This window comes from Rhinopithecus roxellana, chromosome 3 (assembly GCF_007565055.1).
Source record: "Rhinopithecus roxellana isolate Shanxi Qingling chromosome 3, ASM756505v1, whole genome shotgun sequence".
Classification (NCBI taxonomy): Eukaryota; Metazoa; Chordata; class Mammalia; order Primates; family Cercopithecidae; genus Rhinopithecus; species Rhinopithecus roxellana.
This window is the reverse complement of record NC_044551.1, coordinates 48,085,463-48,111,742: the sequence shown is the minus strand read 5'-3', so window position 1 is coordinate 48,111,742 and position 26,280 is coordinate 48,085,463. Positions and strand designations below refer to the sequence as shown.

General features: G+C 38.4%; 1 protein-coding gene across 2 annotated transcripts in view; it reads right to left on the bottom strand.

The window, feature by feature from the left end:
* The window catches only part of EPB41L4A (erythrocyte membrane protein band 4.1 like 4A), a 266,828-nt gene that overhangs the window by 150,863 nt on the left and 89,685 nt on the right, over window positions 1–26,280 (bottom strand). For both annotated transcript variants that reach the window (XM_010360995.2, XM_010360996.2), the window contains one exon: window positions 1,929–2,033. In XM_010360995.2, coding sequence (XP_010359297.1) covers window positions 1,929–2,033 — 105 coding nt within the window. The remainder of the gene's footprint in view (window positions 1–1,928; window positions 2,034–26,280) is intronic.

Here is a 26,280-nt window from a genome sequence, read left to right as displayed (position 1 = left end):
TGAAAACCATTACTTGGTTTTTAAGATGAAGATTTTTTTAACCATATCCTGTACTATTTTAACACAGGGTTTTTTTGTTTAAATCCTTATTTGTTTTAAGTAACTGTCAGATACGCAGGGCTGCTTCTAATATACTTTTGATGAAACTGTTGCCAAGAGGAAGTACAAAATTTCATTACCTTATTCTCACAGCCTCCTACAATTAAAAGGTAATCAGACAATACATGTGAACATGCAAAGACTAAGCAATGTTTACAAATCACCTCTATTTTAGCTGAGTTCACTATTAGAATATAACAAAAAGAGGCAAAGAATACTTTTTTCATGTCATTTTACACACCTGATATCATCACATCAAAACAATATGACTTAAGAGCTTTCTCCTTCTAAACGTGTCATTTCTCCTAAAACCTGTACCATAAACACCATCATAAATGCCAAACCTTAGGAGTAAAAGAGGAAAAAATGCTCTTAATTTAAACCCTACAAAACTTTCAATAAACTAGCAATGCTAACTGTTACAGTAGGGGTCATTGTTTTGGAAATCTCTAGCTTTGCACATTTTTCCTTTGCAAAGTTAAAAAAAGGGTGAGGGGGAAGATAGAGACAGACAAGGTCTATATAACTTTAGCAAGACAGTCAATCTTTCCAGGGAAAGTCTGACATAGTAGGTAAGATCAGAAAACTGTAGTTTTCTCTGCTAGGAAAAAAATGTTATTTCAAAAATATGAATGTAGCTCATGATACCTTCTTTAGCCTTCAATTTAATCTTTCTGTATAAATTTACAGTTCTGCTATATTTATTCGTGGTCTGTACAAGATAGAATTCAGTGGACTTCTAAACATGTCTGTTCCCCTTTTTTGCAACATGCCATAATGACTACTAGCCTTTAGAAAGTTATTCCTTTCTATGGAAAGCTATCCAACACACTCAATTTTTCATTCCAACCTTATGAAATCCTCCCATGACACAGAACAGATTAAGGAACTAGCTCAAGAAAAGAAACAAGTAATCACCATCAATAGCAGCAACACCACTCAGAAAATCATGTTCTTCACTGAATGTACCACAAAAGACCCAGTGGAGGATGGGAGAACAAATGAAGGAAGAGGAGAACATCTCTATTTCAACAGCAGTTGAATAGGACGAAAAATAAAAGGCAAGTCAAATAGGGTATTTCTGAGATAAGCATGTGAGCGTTCTGCATAATGAAGCTGTGCCTATCTGAAGCTAAGATCTTTCTCAGACTAAACTAAAAGTCACATTAATGAATATCCTTTCATCCTTCAAAATCTTCATCTCCAAAGTTTTTCCATTGTGATGAATTTCTTAGGAACTCTCTACTCCGGACTGGAAGACCTTCTGAATTAACCTTTGTGAACAACTGACATAAGAACTAAAAGCTAAGTTGTCCTTATTACTCTTATTTCATCAGGTTCATGAATTAAAAAAACCTCTACTTATTTTATTTTGTAACAGCTCATCTCAACTTATAAAACTTACGCAGTCACTTTTTTTTTTTTTTTTACACTGTATTTCTTCTCTAACCATTCCCTTTCTTAAAAGGCAATTAATATCTGTCACTTCAAGAGACTAGCCACTTGCCTTCTAACTCATATTAAATGACATATTCAGTCCTCCATGTGCACTGACGCTCTGCATTCATTCTCATAAGGTTGCAAATCTGGAAACCACATATGCCATCTGCAAAGAGGACAACACATGTACAGAAGCTGTGAATCCAGTAACTCTATAGACTTTTGGCAGAAGAGGAAAAAATGCAAAGAAATTATCAGGGGAAAACATGTTTGAGATTTTCAGTCTTTTTCAGTGACAAAGAACCTAACCACCTAAAACCGTATCAGGAAAAGCCAGAGACAGAGTGAAATTTATAACCAGAAAAATTTAACACAGTCACCGTACTCACCGTCTGATGGCTTCTGTCACAGTAACGTAGCCCAAAATAATCTATCTCCACAAGGTTTACGTGATGGAATACGTGGTCAAGGACAATGGAACCTTTCGTTGACTTCTGCAAAAATAATTCAGTTTTATATTTTTCAGCTGCTTTTTTGCTCCTAAACAGCACACAGTCATGGTTCTCATCTTTTACTAGTTTCACTCACAATAGCAGCAATTGTATTAGACCATGGTTCCCTCTGTAAGTTGTGCCTCAATTACGAAGGAAAAAAATGTGATTTAAAGCAAAGTGTATTATAGAAATTGCTTTGGAAAATACTTTTGAAATCATAGTGGGTTTTAAATTAATATAAGCTTCTTGCTTCTGGGATTATAAATTATCTTCAGGACGAAATTCTTTTAATAAAGATAATCTTTTATACGAAGAACATCTAATAAATGCATCAAAAAAACACCTTGGTTAAAAATTCCACCATTCTTTCATTTTTAAAAGCAATTTTCACCTATAGCATTACTCTCACAATGAATACAGAAGATATATAAAATTAACAATAGTCAAAGCTTTTATCTTCACTCCTCAAATAATAAACCCATAGATTAAAGCTACTAAAGTTAATGTCCTCAAAAGCCCTTGTGAAGATATTTCACTTTATTTCTTTCACATAAGCACAGACACAAAACTTTTCTTTTGGCTGCTTTTTAAATACTGATAACTACCTAAAAAGCTAATCTCTTCTCTCCCCACCTACTACATATACAGATTCTTTAAATTAAGATTCTTATCATCTAACATACTAAAAATCAAATATTCACACATGTAAGAAACACTTCATCAGCAAGCACTACTCCACACACCACATAAATTTACAAAATAATCCATTTTTATAGTATAGGTATAGATACAGCCTCTTCCTTTCTCTTGCCCCATCTTTGGCTGGTATAACAAGATAATAAAAGAAATCCCACAAGTCTCCCATTATGGTAATAAAGGAGGGCTTTTGCTCAGTTTCATCTGCCCTCAGAAAATTACCAGGACGCGTTTATTCATGTATGGTGAGCACTTAATACTGCACTGCTTTTAGAAAATGGATTGTTAGCATGAGGGAAATGTTTTTATTAAATTTATTATAAAATGGGCAATATGAGGTTATAAAAGTACACACCAGGAGAAGAAAGTTCTTGTTACAAATTCCATAGGTATTCTGTTTTCCTCTAAATTACTTTGGCAAACTTTAACTGGTTCCTTTTTCAAATTCCATTAAATAATTTATAAACAAAAAGGCCTTCCATGATGAATCTTTAGGTTATTGGACATTTTCTGCAATAATCACAATGCCATAGTGGCCTGTAAATGTCTCTGGGCTCATGTACCTGTGTATTTCTCTGGGGTAAAAATCCTGAAGTGAAATTATTCATCTGAAGGATATGTATACTCATAATTACAGTAGGCACTGCCAAAAAGACCATTACAATTCATTCGATGAGAGTATATGTTTTCCCCGCACCCTTGCCAACATTTGGATTGCAAAAATGTTTTTCCAATCTGATTGAGCAAAAAAAGAGGGGAATAAAAGAATTGTTTTAATTTACATTTTCCTGACGTTAATAAAAGCAAGCACTCTTTCATGTGCTTACTAGCCAATTGCACTTCCTAGCCTTTGAGTTAGGCATTCCATAGCCCAAAGTTTATGAGCAAATTCTCCTAAGTACTTCTAAATACTTGTAGAATTTTACTTATACTTAGCTCTTCATTTCACCTGGAAATTATTTCTGTTCTTGGGATAAGGGTCTAACTTTGCTTCCAAATGGATAGACAACTGCACCACCATTTCCCAAAAAAGCTATCATTTCCCTGTTGATTTGAAACAACTTTATCATCTATTAAATGAATCCCCAGTATTCTATCTCATGGGTTATTTCAGAACCAATACCCCCAAGATTTTAATGTATGTAGTTTAATTTGTTTGATATCCATTTTTCTTTTTCAAAACTATCTTTGCCAGTTCTTAAACATTTTTCTCCACTCAGGAACATTTAGAACCAGCTACCCAATTGAATAAATGATTGTGCTGGGGGTTTAACTGGATTTAAATGTAACTGACAGACCAGATGATGTGGTAGGGGGAGGTGTAGATACTATGATATTTACAGAGCGAAACCTCTATGGTTGTCTTTTACATCCTTCGAGGACATTTTACACTTTTTATGTGGGTTTTACAAAATTCTATTTAGGCTTTGTGGCAGGCAAATTTACCAAATGCCCTCCCACCCCCAAAGATGTCCTGCCCCGACTTCTGGAAACTGCACAACGAGAACAGCACCCCTATGATCGTGTTATGCTATACGGCACAGTTGACAGTAAGATAGGGAGATCACTGAAGTAGACCTAATCACATGGGCTCTAAAAAGCATAGCACTTTGTCCAGCAGAAGGGAAAAGGAGGGGGAAAGTCAACTATATTCAAACCATGAGAAGGGTTCCACATGTCCCTGTCACTTGAAAGACGGAGGGGCTGAGAAGAATGGGAATAGCCTCAGGACCTGAGGGGAACTCCCAGCTAACAGCCAGCAAAGAGATGGGAACCTCAGTCCTACAACCACAAAAGCGGGATTCTGCCAACAACTGACAAGGGTTTGGAAGTCGATTCTTCCCCATTGTCCTCAAATAAGGACAACAACTGACTAACACCTTGATTTCAGTCTGGTAGGATGCGGCAGGGAAGCCAGCCATGACATCCTGGACTTCTGGCCTACAGAACTGTGAAATAATAAATGGCGGTACATTTAAACCACTAGGCTTGTGATAATCTGTTATGCAGCAATAGAAAATAACACAGGCGGATTCTTAGGTATTTTAGTTTTATTGCTGTTCTACTTTCTGACTGGCTATTGCTAATGCATTGGAAAGCCAACTAATTTTCCCTATTGGTCTTATTCCCAGCCATCTTGCTAAATTCTTGTTAGTTTGTCTATGGAGTCTTCTCAGATAATCACTTTTCAAAATGCTTACTGCATTGGCTGGGACCTCAATAAAAGAATAACTAGTAGTTTTGAGAACATGCACCCTGTCGTCTTCCTGGCTGTAATGAAATTGCTCCTAAAATTTCACCACTAAGTATAATGGCTGGTGTATGGCCCTAACACATATCCTTAATCAAACAGATGGTTCCTTCAATTCTGCTTTTTTGGTCTTATTGTGTTTTGGCCTTTAATCAATGACTAATAGTTTTATCAACTTCTTTTTGGGAATAAAAGATGAGTATATGATGTTTGTCCTTTCATCTGTGGGTTACATTAAAAGAGTTTCTAATGCCAAACCTTCTTAGAGAAATTCCCACTTTAGTCCTTTTTGTTCTGGGTACATATCAAACCCTCTGCCAATGTGCAAACAATTCCCCTATGTGAGTCTTGGTGGAGGCGGGAATCAGGCTCCCAGAATAACTGACAGCCAGGTCACAGGCATATGATCTGTGGTTTCAGCCAAGGACTTTGACTTCTGAGCAAGAGTTTAGGATTAATTCACGGAGTGGTTCCCAATAGTAAGGGAGTATACAATAGCAAAGACATCCAAAGATGGAATCAGCTGTGACAAGCAGTAGAAATGACTGATTCCTGAGCCAGATTTTCCAGCATTCTTATCTTTTTCCCGAGACAGGGTCTCACTCTGTCGCCCAGGCTGGAATGCAGTGGTGTGATCTTGGCTCACTGTAACCTCCAAGTAATCCTTCTGCCTCAGCCTCCTGAGTAGCTGGGACTACAGGCATGTACCACCACACCCGGCTACAGCATTCTTGAGGTATAAAATAGGAACATTCAGGCAATCTACCACCTTCATTTTCTGAATATGTATGTTTGGCTCAAGAGGCAGGCCAGTATCACAAGTAAAACTTGTGAGTAACAGTACAGAAAATTGGATCCAATTGTATACTAAAAATATCATGATGAATACAAAAAGCTTATCCTTTTTTAAATACATCCCTGGTGTAAGTACATCAAGCAAGGATTCTTAAAGTAAATTCTGTCCAATGTAACTATGAAAAGAATTTACTGGAAAGATACTGAGTATCTCACAGGCTCTATAGACATCACACTAATGGTTACCCAGAGCTTTCTATGATTCTCATCTATCCACAGCCGCTAAGCTTGGAATACTCAGTCTATCACTACAACCTTTCATAGTTCTTTTGCTCATGTTTGGGCTGTTGTTTTCACCTTCAATTGTTTCCCATTAGCCTTTCAGGAATTTTGCTTATCATTTCTGGTTCATTGAGACCAGATCGCACTGCTGCACTCCAGCCTGGGCGACAGAGTGAGACTCTGTCTCTTTGATCTAAAATTTTAGATCAAACTTTCTTACTTTCCAGGTTACTGTAGAAAGTGCACACACACGTTTCCTCTTACTTCAAAATATTTCTGGAATGCTGGCATATGAAGACAGTCTTCCATTTTGATCTAATCTCACTTATGGATCCTTTCTCCCATCTAGGCACAGAGAGAAACAGATGGAATAACTAGAGAAGGTAGAGTCACACAACTCCACCTAATTCTTCTATCCCAAACAGGTAAACAAGAAGTCGTTGGTGAACAAAGAAGAAACAATTATGCCTGAAATTACGTATGACAATGAAATGATACAGATTTTAAAAATATGTAAATCAAGTCTCTGTATTCAAACTATATTTGTGCTTCCATGTCCAGTAGAAATGTTAGGGTTTTCAAACAAACATAACAGATTTATAAAGCATAGAAAGGATCTAATACTCTAATCACAAAGATTATACACAAAAGCAAGCTCAGAAAACCAGCTCAGGAGTTTAGAAAGTATATAGAAATTCTAAAATTTCATGCAGAGGAAGAAATCATCAAATTTGAATATTTTTCAAAACAATCATTCCAAAACTACCAGAACATGCCAATCTTTTGTGACAATTCTGCATTTATATAGAATCTGGTGCTACAAATGCTTTGCAAATATTATCCTTTAGCATCTTTTGTTACCCTCTACAGAGGACACAAAGAAAGCATCCAATGTTATGCAACAAATCCAGTGCTGACCTTAAAAAAATATGACGTCTTATGATTCCCTCTATAGCTTTCTGTGTAGTGCAGGTGTGTCTACACAGGCACCTGGAGCAGGGCCAGGAGAGTCTCAGAAATGCTGTATTTCTGTCACTACTTCAAGCAAACACGCCCATGAAAACCTCTTAACTTTTTATCTGTCATACTGTAATATGATAAGACTTAGAGAGCATGCATGCCAGAGGTAAATTAGCTACTGGGGTGGAGGCATGTATCACCAGCTCACACTTCTGTCCATTCTGCCCTAACTGACCTCTTCCAATAACCCTTTGCCCAATCAGTATTCCATTGTTATGCCTCCTGCCCTTATACTTACGGATAATTTCATTCTTCTTATGGGTACTTTGTAAAGACTGCCTATGGGCCAATATTTTACAGTTCAGGTATAAAGTCTTCAAGTCCAGAAGAAATCATCTTTGAATAAAGAAATTAAGAACTGACAGAGAACTGACATAAGAACCAAAGTACCATTAAAGTATATTTGTCCAGGAAGGGGCCAGTTCTAGGATTTTTTACAGGAAAAAAGGATATTATGAAACGCATAACTTCATTCATTGAAATACTTATTTATTAATTGCCTAATACCAGCAAATGCTTACTCTCTGGAAAATGGGAAAAGTACACTAATAAATGCCAGAAGAAAGGAGGATGAATATCTTTCAGAATTCCAGAATATAATGCAAAGTGATGTGATACGGGAAGTCTTTGACCAGCCTATTAGAACCCCTGAGAAGCCCTTGGGCTATGAAGTGACTAAAAAACTTCTAAAAAGTGACAGAAAACTTTCTTGAGAAAGTGAGACAGGGAGAGATTTGGTTATCATCAAAAGTCCTTTTGCAGGTCGGGCGCGGTGGCTCACGCCTATGAATCCCCAGCACTCTGGGAGGCCGAGGCGGGTGCATCACGAGGTCAGGAGATCGAGACCATCCTGGCTAACATGGTGAAACCCTGTCTCTACTAAAAAAAAAAAAAAAAAAAAAAAAAAAAAAAAAAAAACCTTAGCTGGGCATAGTGGCATGCACCTGTAATCCCAGCTACTCGGCAGGCTGAGGCAGGAGAATCACTTGAACCCGCGAGGAGGAAGTTGCAGTGAGCTGAGATCATATCACTTGAACCCGCGAGGAGGAAGTTGCAGTGAGCTGAGATCATGCCATTGCACTGCATCCTGGGTGACAGAGCGAGATTCCATCTCAAAAAAAAAGAAAAAAAAATGCCTTTTGTGCCTCTGACAAAAATTATTGAAAAGCAAAGGCAACCAGGTAGAAATTAGTCATTTCCTTTTTTTGCTTTGGAGGCAGTTTGTTTGCCAATTTGGTTCATGCACCAAGAAGTGTTAGGTAAGGAATGCATAGAGGAGCATAGTGATGAGCTCTTAATTCTATGTTTACACATAAACAATTCACAATTCCCAACCCCTCCAAAAAAGTCTTTTTAATCTGAATTATTCCTAAGCCTTTTGAACAGGTAGACCAAACTATTATTACAGGCCATTATATACCAATGTGGAAGTTACGCACCCCCATTCCTCAACATGCTGAAAAGGGGCTTCATTTCTAAGTCAGGTGGCTAGTTTCATTTGAAATGTAATGAACCCTGGATTGTTAACCTTACTTCTTTCAATACTTTAAAAAGGAAAAGATATGAAAGTCAGTCAGGCATGGTGGCTCATGCCTGTAATCCCAGCACTTTGGGAGGCCGAGGCGGGTGGATCACCTGAGGTCAGGAGTTCCACACCTGCCTCACCAACGATGTGAAACCCTGTCTCTAAAAAAAAAAAAGAAAAAAAAATTAGCCGAGCCTCATGGCAGGCGCCTGTGGTCCCAGTTACTCGGGAGTCTGAGACAGGAGAACGGCTTGAACCAGGGAGGCGGAAGTTGCAGTGAGCGGAGATCGCAACACTACACTCCAGACTAGGTGACGGAGCAAGACTCCATCTCAAAAAAAAAAAAAAAAAAAGATATAAAAATGATATTTAGTGCCATTCCAGTTTTCTTCAGACCATTTCCAGAAGAAATCTCTGCCAAAATGGGGAATTCACGAGATACCACAAAATAAGGTACAACTATAACATGCCCAAGGACTTTCTGAAATCAATCAATAAATTAAAATTTAGTCTTTGATAATAATGGATCTCCACTAATGAGATGTTTGAGAGAATCAACTGGGTAACACCTCAAATATCAGGGAGGGATATCTGGAAACCTGAAAGAAATGCCTCCCATTTCAGGTTTCAGGAGGTCTCCCCGGGAGATCTTTCCTGCTCTACGTCATAGTCAAAATCCTTCTTATCCTTTAAGATCCAGTTAAAATGCCACCTTCTTCATAAAGCCTGTCCAAATTCTCTCAGCCTCATTATGACCTCTCCCTCCATCGAGCCTACCAAGTCTCTTATTTTTGCCTGTCTCTGATACTTACACTCTTGCACTCTTAAGATGGTCATTTATTCCTTCTGTTAACTTTCCTACTTATGTTTAGACATTTGGAAAGCACATGCTGAGTATCACACACCACTTACTTTCTATGCAGTCCAATAACTCATTCTCAGTAAGAGCTGCCTAAAAGTTCACTGAATTAATACCAAGGGCCAAAAAACATGGTGGTCTATAAATTAATAAATTAAACCTTTCTTCCTGTTTCTTATGAAGATTTCCATTTTTCTTGACCAATCAGACTTATGAAATTAAAGAAAACGCTGACCAGATCCATGTATTTTGTTATATCACCTGATACAGAGAGATTCAGTTTACTTTTAATTTTAAAATATACATTTGTTTCAGTGGCATATAATTCCAATAGACTCAATATATTCTAAAGGTAGCATAAGGAATAAATATCTTATTTTTAAAATGGATAAAACATCAAAAACTGAGGAAGCCATATATTACCTTTTTATACCTAAAACTTGCATACAAATTTTTATGCAATAAAAGAAATCTGACAGAAATTTGATTTTCCATTATCAAAAAAATAAAGAAGACTTGATATGAGACAGTTAAGAAGAAAATAAAAATAAAGGGAGCACCTGATTTTTTATAACTAATCAGCAAAACTTCATCTCAATGTAACAATATATTAATTTACTTTTAAAATGAGAGTAAATGCCTATGACATATTTCTGGATTGTGAATTGTATTCCACTTAACTCTCAGCAAATGAGATAGATTACTTTCATTACTGACATACTAGCAACATTCCAGAAAGAATAGAGCTACCAAAGGATTATAATCTTAGAGAAAGACTCACAAGTAGGACAAGTTTATTTGAAAATACCATCAGCGAGGCTTTCAACCAGAACAAAGAATATTTCAAATGAGTAATAACACCTTCGCAGATTAACATGACATTACAAACCAGAAAGGCAGGTTTCTGCCAGCTGCACAGAATGATAACTATTACATCTGAGACAAACAGCTTACTCCTTCACAAAGGGGAAATGAACCCTGCAAAAAATTCTTATAATGTTATGCCTTTAAAAATTCACTATATCTTCATCTAGTATTTTGACCACAATACATTCCCAGTTCTCTGGGAAAACTTAAAATTACATTAACTTTTTTAGCTTAGGCCATTATGATAAGGCAAAGTGGGGGCATGGAGGAGACATTCTTCAGGTACCAAAGGTAACTCCTTCCTAGGGGAGGCACTGTTCACCCCCATTGTCTGATCCCCATTGTTTCTGTCTAAGAGTTACCCTCACCCTCCAGATGAGGAAAATCCTCATTTAATCATTAAAAAATGAGTAAAATATATTTTTTCTAGGTGCTATTAATATTTCTATTTTTCATATATAAAAGTTTGTTCACACCAATAAGCTTTTCTCAGCTATCTATTGCTTTATAACAAATAACTTCAAAACTCAGTGGCTTAAAGCAACAAGTTGCCCATAATCCTAAAATCTAGCCAGGGCTCAGAAGAGACAGCTGGTATCAGCTCCATCTGGTGTTGGCTGGAGAGGTCCATCCTGGCTGAAGAACCCAGGATGGCTTCATTCACATATTGACACCTCACCTGAGATGGCTGGAATGGCTGGAAGCTGGCTGGGCCACTCACCCTCTAAAGCCTCTCTCTCTCCAGCAAGGTAATCTGACTTCATGACATGGTGACTTAGGGCTCCAAAAGACAAACAGCAGAAGCTGCCAAGTTTCTGAAGGCCTAGATCTGGCACAGCATCACTCTTGCTACACTCTATTGATCAATGCAAGTCACTGGGTCAGTGCAGATGGAAAGGGAGCAAAAACAGACCCCATCTCTTGATAGGAGGAATGACATGAACATATAGTGAGTGACTGGAAGAATCACAGGTGGCCATCTTTGTTGATAACCTACCACATCTTTTTTTCTCTCTAAACTTGTTATATGCTTTACGTTTTCCTTCACTCATCTCTGTAATATTTCAAATTATAGCAAAAGAAAGAAATGACAGTAAATTATCTTGATCATCTATATAAAAAGAACTATACTAGATGATTTCCTGTACTTCATTTCATTTAATCTCTAAAAGAACTAGGCAAACTTGTCATTTTTTTATTCCTGCTTTATAAATAAGCTCACAAAGGTTGGGAAAGAATAGCAGTTTGGCTAGAGTAACACAGAAAGAAAGGAAAAAGGCAGGACTCCGACCCAGAAACATCTAACTTAAAATCCTGAGCTCCTTCTAATACAGCAGTGATTTTTGAAGCCTGGAGGGCCTAGAGACCCTTTCGATGGTCCATGAAGTCAGATCTATATTCCTAATGTTATTAGTTTGTTATTTGTCATTTGCCCTTCTCTCACAATTATAGAGTTTTCTAGAGGTCACAAGGCATATCACAACAGATGATGCATAAAGTAGACATGACAATCCAGCTACTTTCTGTTAAGCTAGATATCAGAGTTGCCGAAATGTAAAAATAAGATCATTCTCCTAAAATTGTTATGTTTTGGACGATACATCCTTTTTGTGAAAATATAAAACTATTTTTCTTGACAAGTAATTTTTTAAATGGGTTTTTTGGATGATTTTAAAAATCTCTCCACTTTGATTTATAATAATGGTAAACAGATACAGAGATAACCCACATGAACAAAAGTTCTTCCAGGTCCTCAATAATTTTAAGAGTATAAGGAGATCCTAAGACTTAAAAGCTTGAGAATTACTCTACTATACTAAAAAACAAAGGAATGTTCTTGATGACATATATTGCAAAATAGGCAATTCTGATTCTTAAATACCTGGAAAGCCAGTCCTTCCTCCTTTTATAGATGAGGAAACTCAGATCTGAGAGATGAGTGACTTGCCCACAGGTCACGGGGATGGCTAACTAAAACTCTAGAAATTAATCAATGCAGCATAATTGCCACTAACCAAGCACTTGCCTTCTCTTTTTTCCTACCAATTTTGTTAGGAGTTCGCAAAAATCCGTCAGTAACAAAATAAACCAAAAGAAAAAAAACAAGCAGTCCACAAGGAAAGTCAGAGATTAAATAAAGTGTAATGGCATTCTTTGGCAATAGAAATCAGAATTCCCAGAGTAGAGAGTTATTTTCAAGACTAATTTAAAGAATATTCTTGGGTTTCACCACTGTCTAGGATCCCTGAGTCACCATGAAAGAAGTCTAACTACTCTACTGGAAAAACCACGTAGAGAGACCTTGAGATTACATAAGAAGTAGGACTCAAGCCCAACCTTTCAGACGCCCTGCTAAGACATCAGGCCTGTGAACGAACACATTTTTGGCCCTCCAGATCACTCCAACTAGCCTAATCAATACCAACGAGTGTTCACAGTCAACACCACATGGAGAGAAGTTGCCCAGCAAAGCCTTGCTCACTGTCCTGACCTACAAGCCATAAGATATAATAACTGTTGTTTCAAGCCACTAAATGTTGGGTAGTTTGTTACAGAACTACACAACCATAGATAAGCAGATTAAGACTCAAATGTTCTCAGTCAAGAAATACGGACTCTCACAAGGAAGAGTTAAAGCAGATACCAAACATTAGTAATTCCTGTCTTCCTACCCATTTCGAGACAGGTAACATATATATGTTACATAGAAACACTTCAAGAATTTCCAGTTAAATGCTATTTCACACTCCCCTTCAATCTCCCTATATTGTAACCCTTCCTTCAACCCTTGTTAATGGGTTACCATGAAGCATGTCCCTGGGTATTTTCACATTAGTTTGTTATAGGAAACAGAGCAACAACACCTCAATAGCAATGACTACACCTGGTACCCACATCTTTGGTTTCTAAATATCATTCTCCACTCCTTGGAAAATAGACTAATTCCAAGGCTGAGACAGGAAAGTACAAGGCCTGAAATAACTTACTGCACCAAAAATGAAAACAGTGTTCAAATAATGATGGAGGCATTTCAAAAGAACATTTCGAAAGCTAGGAGCCAGCTTGGCAGGACTCTCTCACTAATCAAATCTGGGACAATCTGAACAAAAAAAATAAATGATAGTATCAGATTACAACCCCTATGAGAAAAATTCATGAGTTCAAGAGAATATAAATACATGTGTGAATAAATAAAAAGAAGAGAAATGTGTCCTTACAATAAAATGCCAGCTAATAAATGTAGAAGGAATGATAGAATAAGAAAACTATCATCACAAGTACAACTGATCTGGTCAAGAATCATCAGTGGATGTTAAAATGAGTATATGAAGGTCAAAGGCAGAATAGAATTTACACCCGAAAGGATGAACCAACAACAACAAAAAATATAGCATCACTTCCAAGTTTTTCCTGCTAAAAAACAGATAAGATGAAATTAATAATGAAGAAGCATCAGATAAGCCAAAAATGAGGAACATTGTACAAAATACTGGCCTATTCTCTTCAAAAACAGTATGGTTATCAAAGTACCAAGTAACTGTTCCGCACTGAAGGAGACTTAAAACATAAGAAAATGCAATAAATAATTCTAGATTGGATTATTTTGCTCTAAAGGACAACCAACATTTGCCTGGGGTCTGTGGATTAGACGAGTGTCCTTTGCCTCATTCCCTGATGTTGAATAGTTGTGACGTGATTATGTGGCAGAGGATCCTTTTGGAGTATTAGGCATTAAAGCATTCAGGGGTAACTAGTCTCGTGTTTTCAATTTATTCACAAGTAGTTCAATAAGAGAGAAAAAAATCATAATAAAGCCTATGCAGTAAAACGTTAGCAACTGCATCTGTGAGTGAAGGATATAAAGAGTTGTTTGTATTATTCTTTTTTTTTTTTTTTTTTTGAGACAGAGTCTCGCTCTGTCGCCCAGGTTGGAGTGCAGTGGCCGGATCTCAGCTCACTGCAAGCTCTGCCTCCTGGGTTTATACCATTCTCCTCCCTCAGCCTCCTGAGTAGCTAGGACTACAGGCACCCGCCACCTCACCCGGCTAGTTTTTTTTTTTTTTTTTTTTTTGTACTTTTTAGTAGAGACGGGGTTTCACCGTGTTAGGCAGGATGGTCTCGATCCCCTGACCTCGTGATCCGCCCATCTCGGCCTCCCAAAGTGCTGGGATTACAGGCTTGAGCCACTGCGCCTGGCCTGTTTGTATTATTCTTACAGCTCTTCTGTAAGCTTGAAGTTATTTCAAAAGTTAAATGAAATCACTCATCCTCTCCTATTCAAGGCACCTTAGAAGTTCCAGGCCTTGCTTATTCTTCCACCCAATAGAACTCCCTTGGTCACCCTGCATCTTGCTCCCTTCTTTTCATCCTGCCCAACTCTCTCAGTCCTTTCTTCCTTTTTTCAGGGACCAGTGATGGAAGAAAGCTGTGTGAGAAAAGAGGAAGGAGAAGGCTGTGACCCACTCTCTAACAGTCATCTGCATTCCATCATACAACATAATCCAGGATTCTGCTGAAAGTATGGGTTTTATGACACATTATAACTTTCCCTCTTAACACAAAAGCCCCCTAACGTGACCCAAGAAGCATTTCACTAAAGTCATTTTAACATTTATAACTATTTTTACTTTTGTTATCACTGAAGTATTCTACAAAAGGGTAATTCTTTAAAATTGCAATAACAGTGGGGCAGGAGGTTGGCTAATGTCCTCCTGCTAACAGCCTGTTTCCGATTCTCCAAGAATAGCCTGGGAACTTAAGTTATGCCACATGAGAGATAAAAGCTCTAGAGATAGGCTGAAGGAGAGTATGGACAAAACAAGCTACTTTCTCATTATTTATTTCCACTGACATGTTTCACACAGAGGTCACAAACAGAAGCCCACTTTTTATTCAGTGGCTGACGTAGTGATCAGGAAATGTTACATTCTGCCTCTTCCAGCAGCCCAAAGCACATGGCAAAAATCAGCAGGAACATCCCTGTAGCTTCCCTGCTAAGTGGGAAACGGGTTCTCCAGCTTACAGGTGTCTTCCACTCCCTGTGGTCTAAAACTCTGCTACTTCATTCATTTAAGGGAACTCCCCAACCCATGAATGTGTCCGAGCTGGCGCCCCCACCATGAGGGGCCAAAGGTAAGTGACCTCAAGATTCCTGAAAGCTTAAAAGAAAGGGTCATGAGATTATAGGCCACAGGGATTTCAGGGTGTTCACATCTTGCCTGGTCAGTGGACAGTATGTACGAAATTCATAATTATGAGCTGGTTTACATCAGGATGCTAGATGGAGAGACAATTCAAAAAGCTTGGGATCACACAAGAGAGAATATGACAAGAGTCAGAGAAGTTACAAGAGGAAAGACGTTGCCAGATCAGGACTGGAAAACCAATGGGCACTGGGGTTGGGGTAGAAGTGAAAAGGCCACGAGAAAATGACATTCGCAAGATATATTCCTGACCTGCTTTTCTTCTCACCTTTCCTGCGGTAGCACAATGACCAAGGTGAGCATTCTGTGTAAAGGATGCATTCCTTAATAGCACAGTAGGTGCCAAAATTTGCTGCAAAAGTTCCAATGCATAGGTGTATTTAACCTATACTAACTGAAGATGGTGCATACTACTTTTTGCCAGCCAAGGCAGCCCCATGATGTGGCTGTAGCAGAAACACTGTTTATAACTCACTTAGCCTCCCAACTTTAAACTTGTGTAATTTTTGAAAAAATTTCTCTAATCTGGAGGAAATTCTAAGTTTAAAAGATAAAGGGAGGCTTCATTAATATTTTTATGTCATAGTTCAACATTACCTAAGTCATAATCATATAAAATAATAAAACCAGTAACAATAACATCTATTGGCACATATTATACTTTACGTATACTAACTCATTTAATTCTCAGAGCAGCCCTCTGAGTTAGAGATAAGAATAACAGCTAAATACTATTTGCATGTAGCAGGCACTGTTCTAATAGCACTGCATCTTCTCAAAAATATGAAACTTATTTAACCCTCATAGCAAGTCAAGGAAGAAGGTATTATTTTCCTCATTTTAGAGACAAGGTCATTGGAAACCATAGGCTAAGTAACTTAGCCAAGAATATGCATACAGAGCCAGGATTAAAAACCAGACTAGCTCTAGAACCTGTGCTCTAACATGTACTCATACTTTACTGGGAGAACTACAGTTTGAGAATGAGGTCAAAGCTCTATCAAAACTGCTAAGAGGAACACTCTCAAATTCCCTGTGTCAGAGCTAAAGGACCCACCTGGGTAAACCACAGATTTTAAAGTTCCCTAAAGCGCCCTAGCCAGAAATCTAAGTTGGTTCTCCTTAGAAAGGCACTGGGGTTGATGCTTGGAAGAACTGTCTAATCCTACCGACCCTGTTCTTGAGAACTGTTCTTGAGAACCCAAGCCTCAGCTGATGGGTCCCAGTTTGATGGCTTATAGCCATCCACTATGACACACACACACACCCCCCACACCTGTCTTCCACTACTTGATGCTTTGCCACTGCTCCAGAGTGCTCTTAGCCTGCCTGATAAATAGGAACCCATCAAAAGACAAAGAAAAATTACAACCCATGTAGGGGGTCTCCGCCACTTGAATGAGGGAGACCAAGATGAATAACCACAACAAATAGTGTCTATGAAAAAGACAGAAGAGTGTTCCTATTTCTCCACATCCTCTCCAGCACCTGTTGTTTCCTGACTTTTTAATGATTGCCATTCTAACTGGCGTAGATGGTATCTCACTATGGTTTTGATTTGCACTTCTCTGATGGCCAATGATGATGAGCATTTTTTCATGTGTCTGTTGGCTGCATAAATATCTTCTTTTGCAAAATGTCTGTTCATATCCTTCACCCACTTTTTGATGGGGTTGATTTTTTTCTTGTAAATTTGTTTAAGTTCTTTGTAAATTCTGGATATTAGCCCTTTATTACATGGGTAGATTGCAAAATTTTTCTCCCATTCTGTAGGTTGCCTGTTCGCTCTGATGGTAGTTTCTTTGGCTGTGCAGAAGCTCTTTAGTATAATTAGATCCCATTTGTCAATTTTGGCTTTTGTTGCCATTGCTGTTGGTGGGACTATAAACTAGTTCAACCATTGTGGAAGACAGTGTGGCGATTTCTCAAGGATCTAGAACTAGAAATACCATTTGACCCAGCTATCCCATTACTGGATATATACCCAAAGGATTATAAATCATGCTGCTATAAAGACACATGCACACATATGTTTATTGCAGTAGTATTCACAATAGCAGACTTGGAACCAACCCAAATGTCCCTCAATGACAGACTGTATTAAGAAAATGTGGCACATATACACCATGGAATATTATGCAGCCATAAAAAAGGATGAGTTCATGTCCTTTGTAGGGACATGGATGAAGCTGGAAACCATCATTCTGAGCAAACTATCACGAGGACAGCAAACCAAACACCACGTGTTCTCACTCACAGGTGGGAACTGAACAATGAAAACACTTGGAGACAGAATGGGGAACATCACACACCAGGGCCTGCCGTGAGGTCAAGGAAGCAGGAAGGGATAGCATTAGGAGAAATACCTAATGTAAATGATGAGTTAATGGGTGCAGCACACCAACATGGCACATGTATACATATGCAACAAACTTGCACCTTGTGCACATGTACCCTAGAACTTAAAGTATAATTTTTTTGAGGCGGAGTCTCACTCTGTCGCCCGGACTGGAGTGCAGTGGCCAGATCTCAGCTCACTGCAAGCTCCGCCTCCCGGGTTTACGCCATTCTCCTGCCTCAGCCTCCCGAGTAGCTGGGACTGCAGGCGCCCACCACCATGCCCGGCTAATTTTTTGTATTTTTAGTAGAGACGAGGTTTCACCGTGTTAGCCAGGATGGTCTCGATCTCCTGACCTCGTGATCCGCCCGTCTCGGCCTCCCAAAGTGCTGGGATTACAGGCTTGAGCCACCGCGCCCGGCCCAAAGTATAATTTTTTAAAAAAAGTTTATAGACTGTGTTCTCAGAAGCTTTAAGTGCCTAAAATTTTTATACAAAGATGATTGTCAATTGTCAGAATTATATATTCTGCATAAAACAATAGAGAATTAAATGGAATTCCACCTATTCCATCCAATGTGAAATGCCAGGTAGTTTACTGTAGTCATTAAATACTTTATTGTAGAAAGTTTAAACTATAACAGTAAACTTCCACAATTCCAATTTTATAAAAATATATGCATTTTTAACTACTGGAAAATAAACATCAAAATAATAATAATGGTTATATCTAGTGATTAAAAAAAGAAAAAGACAGAAGAAAGTAAAAGGGGAAAGGTAATGGGACTTTCAAGAAGATACAAGTAGAAGACAAGAAAGGCCTTTTAAAGCTATTTGATTTCTGAAATTAAAATTTCAATGCACAAGATGAAAAAACGTATAGTCATTGCTAAAAATCCATTCGAGTTCTGAAAGATCAAACAGACATTGTAAGTAAAAATATCAGAGACATGGAAGATGTAACCAGAAGACAAAACATGCAGATAACAGGCTTTCCTGGAGGACAAACAACAACAAATAGGACATAACTGGAAAGGAGGGAAGAGGAAAGGAGGAACAAAACAAAAGAAAACCTCCCTGAGATGAAAGAAGGGATAATTCTCTAGACTGAAAGGGCTCCCAGCAAGCTTAAGCAGCAACAAGAAAAGACACATGCCTAGGCTTGGTAAAATATTTAAACTGACAACCCAAATTATCTGCAACCACATATCTTACTATCTATACTAGTATGACTTTACTATTCAACTGTCTACATTAACATGACTTCACTATTTAAGGGAACTCTGACCCAAGAAGATGAAGTTACAAATAACTTTACCGTTTCTTTCAGAACTTACCAAAACCTTACTTATGTGACCAGGCAACTCAACTATTCCTTACTAAGTAAATACTCTCTACTCAGTCCCACAAATCTTATTTTATCAAAAACATTGTCTAATTATATGTCCCTGCATTGAACAACGTATCTTAAACTAGACCCTAAAGTCTCATAAATTCCCCATCTTGGCCCTCCTTCCTCTGATATGGTCAATGTAATAGTCTCCCCTATTACAGTAAGCAATAAACTGGGTTTTGCTTATTTAGAGGTTATTCTGCAACCTTTTCATGGAATCGGTAGTCAGAGACCAAACATAAAAAGGAAACTATATAGTCAAACAAACTCAACAGTGGATTTATAGAGGAAAAAGAATCAGATTAGCATTAGATTTCTCAAATGCAACACTGGAAACTAGAGCACAATTAAACATTGACTCCTGAGAGAAAACTCCCAGCCAAGATGTTGATCACCTGTCAGGGCAAGCAAAAGGCCTTTTTTCAACATGCAAGAACTTAGAAGCTACTTAACCAATGAACCCAATCTGAAGAAATCTCTGAGGATATGCTCTAACTAGACAGAGTTCTAAAGATACGAAAGATTAAGAGAGGGAAAAGTAGCACAGTGTAACTAAATGAAGCTAACATGAGCAGGAATTTACAGTTCAGCAATTTTTTTAAGGAGAAGAGACATACAGGAAGAGAAAACTTAACAGATGAGAACAAAAAAATTCCAAACTATCTCAGTAAAACCAAGGGGAGATATTTATTTTTAATTTTTATAATCAATATAGAATTTTAAATTATAGCTGCTCTGAAAGTTTCTAGTGAGAAAGTAACCACTAGTAGGATTTTTTAAAAGATAGGAAATTCTGTGTTAATGATGAGGTGATAGAAAACTAAAGCAGAGGTCAGGAGTTTGAGACCAGCCTGGCCAACATGGTAAAACCTTGTCTCTACTAAAAATACAAATGGCGCCTGCAATCCCAACACTTTAGGAGGCCGAGGCGGGTGGATCACAAGGTCAGGAGATCGAGACTATCCTGGCTAACATGGTGAAATCCCGTCCCTACTAAAAATACAAAAAATTAGCCAGGTGTGGTGGCACGCACCTGTAGTCCCAAGCCATTCAGGAAGCTGAGGCAGGAGAACCACTTGAACCCAGGGGCAGAAGTTGCAGTGAGCCGAGATCACACCACTGCACTCCAGCCTGGGTGACAGAGTGAGAGTCTGTCTCAAAAAAAAAAAAAAAAAAAAATTAAAACAGTATGACTCAAAGACATCACCAAAAAAGGGGAGGGGGAGGGAGAACTGAAGAGAAATTTGACCATAAAGTATAATAAACAGTAAATTTAAAACAAATGAAAAGAATAAAATAAATAAGTATTTGTGATACTAAATGTGTGGCAGACGAGCTACAACAATCTTTTTGAAAAGTAATGAAACAGTAGCTATCATCATACTTGTAACTAGCTATCTCATTTAGGGAGAATCTATTCTACGGAAATAAAAGCACCAGATATACATACAAGGATGGCTGTTAGTGGTAAAAATAAAATCCCCTAATTTGGATGACCATCAATAGAAGAACTGTTGAATAAACTACAGTCATCCAAACTGTGAGAAATTATGAAATAATTTTAAAAAGAGAGTCAGGTCTAGGTGCGGTGGCTCAAGCCTGTAATCCTAGCACTTTGGGAGGCCAAGGCGGGCAGATCATGAGGTCAGGAGATCGAGACCATCCTGGCTAACACGGTGAAACTCCGTCTCCACTAAAACTACAAAAAATTAGCCGGGCGTAGTGGCATGAACCGGGAGGTGGAGCTTGCAGTCAGTGGAGATAACTCCACTACACCCCAGCCTGGGCGACAGAGCAAGACTCTGTGTCAAAAAAAAAACAAAAACAAAAACGGAGAGAGAGTCAGATAAATGTGTGTTGAACTCAAGTGATGTCCATAAAGTACTTCAGTTACAAAAGCAGAGTAGAGTTTTTAATGGGTGGTAAGAAACTATTGTTTTTCTTTATGCATCCCTGTATTATTTTTAACTTATTAACAACAGCATGCTTTAGTAATTTCAAAAATGTCTTCAGAAAAGGTAGTGAGGAGGTCATTTCAAAGCCAAAGAACAGCATAGACCAACGTTCAGAGGTAGCTGAAGGGTGAGTTGGGGATGTGGGTTTCATCCAGCCCTGCTCCCAACTCACTGTGCAACCTCGGCAGGCTGCTTAACCATTCAGTTTCTCAGTTTCTTCATTTGTGAAATGGGATAACTGAACTCAATAAAGGTCATCCCCAGCTCTGGTATTCTATGAATATGTTAAGAAAACTACAGGCCGGGCACAGTGGCTCATGCCTGTAATCCCAAATACAGTGACTCAGAAGGCTGAGGTGAGAGGATCGCTTGAGGCCAGGAGTTTGAGATCAGCTAGGGCAACATATTAAGACCCATCTCTAAAGAAATTTTTACAATTAGCCAAGTGTGGCGGCATACACCTGTACTCCCAGCTACTTGGGAGGTTGAGGCAGGAAGATTGCTTGAATACAGGAGTTCAAGGCCAGAGTAAGCTATGATCATACCACTGTACTCCAGCCTGGGAGAGAGAAAGAGACTCTATCTCTTAAAAAAATTTTTTTTAAATTAAACTCCACACCAAACCATTTGAAATCTTCCACTGACTGCCTCCCTTTCCAAACATTAACATCCCCAGGATCAGGTGGAGGGTCAGTGCCCCCGATCCACCTCAAAGGCACACCAAGCCCTGCATCCAGAAGGAAATTCCATCACAGGGTTATAACTGCCAGACCTACATACAACCACAACACACAAACAGTTCACCAGAGCCTTTTTGTCAGACTGGGCCCTCCCAGTTTCATGGCAGATCCAATAAACCCCCTTTAGGGATTATGGGCTAAGGAGTAATTCAAAATAATTTTAGTAAGAAACGCTTTTTTTCATCTGAAATTTCTATAAAATATAAAAAGGAAAGGCTGCTATTAGAACAAAGTTCTACCAATGGGCTTTTGTCTTTGTAAGCTCTCTCAACCCATCATGCCTCTGCAGTGTCTTGTTCCAGCGTGCTGCTATTTCATTTACCATTCCATACTTCAGCACTCCTAAAAAGGATGTTATATGTGGCAGTTCACACTGCAAAATGCCAGTACTCTCCTGAACTCACCCACCCTCTTCTGTTTTCATTACTACTTCCTTTATTCCTTTCCCTGCTTGTCTCTACTTTCAAAAATCAATCAAATGACTATAGCCATTTACACATCTATACCATGTAAGTTCTACATTCAACCAAATCTTCATAGGCAGCAGAGCAATAACAGTCATTACAGAATCCTTTAATCATTTAACAAATTGAACTCAGGATTCATTCAAAAAACATTCACTGATCACCTACCATGCACACTGTGCTAGAGACTTAACACTTCATTTAACCCTCATGACTGTACTAGAGACCTTTAATACTGAAGTACTAAATCTTACAAACCTCACAATTGTGTCCCCACAAGGCAAGAGTAACCTCAGTTTCACAAATAGGGAAAACAAGGCTGAGAAAACTCAGCTGAGTGACTTGCAAAAGCCAAGTGCTAAAACCCAGATAAAAGCCCTGGCCTTCTAAGTGCATAGTCTTTCCTGGACAAGAAATTAAGACTCAAAATAATGAACAACATTTCTCACTAGGATGATTAGAAAAGGCTTTGTTTAAAAAATTCAAGATATTATATAGTCAAACAAGACTTCTATAAAGAAGAAACTCCTCGTGTTTCAATTCAACGATTCTAAGAAATAAGTATCTTCTAAAGCTACCTTTAAGTATGTAGCAATGTCGAAACTACCTATACCTACTCAGTAAGACACACTTGTTTCTCTTGTGATAAGAACTGCAACGTAGACTGGGTGCGATGGCTCACACCTGTAATCCCAGCACTTTGGGATGCAAAGGTGGGAGAATCATTTGAGGCAAGGAGTTCAAGACCAGCCCAGGCAACATTGCAAGATCCCATCTCTACAAAAAAATTAAAAATTAGCCAGGCATGGTGACATGCACCTGTAGTCCTAACTACACTGGAGGCTGGGTTGGGAAGATCATTTGAAAGCCCAAGAGTTCGAGGCTGCAGTGAGTTATGATCACACCATTGCACTCCAGCTTGGGTGACAGAGTGAGAGCCTGTCTCAAAAAAAAAAAAAAAAAAGTATTATAAACTACAAACTTTAGCTACTAACAGAAGCACTGTGCCTACAGTAAACATCTCTCAAGTAACAGAAAGGGAGAGAGGGAGGGAAGTGGGCAAGCAGAACTGGGTTAGCAATGGGGTTTGGTTGTCCAGTCAAACCATTCTTCATGTTCACTGCAGTTTTACTGTACATTTTCACTACATGCTGCCTCCACTATGAATTCATTTTGTTTCTGTTCATCCCTTTTCATTTTGTTCTAATATGTGGGCATTAGAGTCCTCTAAAAAAGATGTTATAAAATATTAGGGGAGAAGGCCAAGTGCGGTGGCTCACACCTGTAATCCCAGCACTTTGGGAGGTTGAGGCAGGCGGATCACGAGGTCAGGAGATCGAGACCAGCCAGGCTAACACGGTGAAATCCCGTCTCTACTAAAAATATAAAAAATTAGCCAAGCGTGGTGGCAGGCGCCTGTAGTCCCAGCTACTTGGGAGCCTGAGGCAGGAGACTCACTTGAACCCAGTAGGCAGAGGTTGCAGTGAGCCGAGATTGTGATGCACTCCAGCACTGTACTCCAGCCTTGGCAACAGAGCAAGACTCTATCTCAAAAAAAATTAATAATAAAAATTAAAAACTTTAAAAAACAATAATAATCTTGGGGGAGAAAGATGTGAGAAGTTAAAATAATTCTAGCTGCACTTGGCTTTCCCAAAGAAAGAATATTACAAATAAAGATTTGTATTCTTGAGCAGGAAGGGATGTATACCTGATGGATACATCAGATGTATCCACTTTTCCATGGTTATATCTAAACTCATTTTTAACAAATGAAGTGATTTAGCATCTTGCTATATAAATAATAAAATAGATGTAACATAAGAAACTTGCCTCAGAGTTGATTAATAACCAGAGTGGAGGCTAGAACCCGTTTCTCCTGACAGCTCACTCTTCATCAAGCTCACTGATTTAAAACACCATTCAGGTTAACCCTCTGTAAGTAATCAATACGCACCTAGAAGTTTTGGTAAAATCAAATTTTTATTCAAATCATATTTTAATGTTGACACTTTTATTCCTGAAATGGTTGGACTTAATACTCAAATAACAAAGCTTCTAGTAAAACTTCTCAATTCCTTGCATTTTTTGGTTAGTTGATATATGAGAATGAGACACAAATGTGCTAAAAGAATTCTTTAAAGTCTACATAATGAATTATCTTATGTGAATCACTAACTTCTAAATCACAGGTTTGAAAACTTAGGTTTCCTTGCATCATTCTTAAACCAAAGTTCATAGTTTTTCCATTCTAAGAAAGTTTAACCAAAATGTACAGTGAAATAGTGGCAAATGCATAGTGAAATGTTTCAAAGCAACTTGAACAATATGTGTTTAACTAGCCCTTAACCTGAGAGCTGTGCAGTCCAATATGGTAGCCACTAGCCACGTGTGGCTGCTAAGTCCTTGAAATGCAGCTGGTCCAAATTGAGATGTAGTATAAATATAAAATACACACTGGATTTTGAAGATGACATAAAAATAAAATTGCTAATTTTCTATTGATTACATGTTGAAATAATATTTTAGATACATTGAGTTTAACAAAACATGTTATTAATATTATCCTTTTTACTTTTTAAGTGCAACTAGCTGGAAATTTAAAAATTACGTATTTGGTTCTTATCATATTTTTACTGAATAGCATCATAGTGAAGTTTTTCTTACCAAAGGAACACAACTGCTGATAGCTGGCTGCCTGAGTTGGAGAAAGGACACTACTAGCTCTGATTACTAATTCTCTTATTACAAATCCTCCCTATTTAGTCCTGGCTCTGCTATTAACTAGCTGGGTGACCTGGAACTGCCACTTAATCTCTCTGGCCCTAAATACTCATCTATAATCCTAGAGAACATCTAATACCAAGTCATCATTTTAAACAATGAAGATGCTGAGACCCTACATTTCCTGCCTTCCGGTTCCCGCTTGTTTCACTGCACAACAGCACCATACACACTTTCTGATTTTATCTGCTCAGTGGCCCCACAATACAACTCTAATCCCAGGGACTGCCCTGCAAATGAAATCCATGTCACTCTCTACAGGAAAAAGGGAGTGTGAATGGATCTGAGTACACCTAAGCCACTGTGGGAGAAATACTTTCAGCACCCCACCCCCTCTTCAGCTGAAGGTAGCAAACCATTCCCACCGTGGGTGGCCCACAGGGTTATCTGCCACATCAAAAAGATAGGCTATTTATGACACTCTATCAAGCATCCTTACAGGTCTCCACAAGGCTATGTGACTGTCAGCAAGTCTGCTGAATCACTTTCAAACTGGATGTCCTTATTTGCAAAACAAATCAATAATATCTGCCCAATTGCACCACAGACTGGTTTGAAAGATCAAATAAAATGTACCTGGAGGCTTTAAAAGTATAAAGTATACTTTATACTTTTAAAGTATATTGTAGCAAGAATGGCTTCCTACCTTCAGCAGAAGAGGGGGTGGGGTGCTGACAGTATTTTCCCCACAATGGCTTAGGTGTACTCAGATTCAGTCACACTCCCTTTTTCCTCTAGAGACTGACATGGATTTCATTTGCAAGGGCGGTCCCTGGGATTAGAGCTGTATTGTGTACAAAGCACCATATGTATAGTTAAGGTCTCATTCCTGCCATAAATGCTAGCCTAACCTGTATACAGTGTCTCGGTTTTATGCTAACCAGGTTCTGCAGAACTGAAAGATGACAATAGGACACATTTTGGTAATTTGCTACATTCATTTCTTTTTTAAGGGAAAAAATAAGGGTTGATGTACCTCTCACGTTGTCTTAAGTTTAAAAAAAAGCAGGATGCAGGGTATTAATGGCTTGTATTCATCCTGTATTTATTAAGTAGCAACCATTGTTCCAAGTT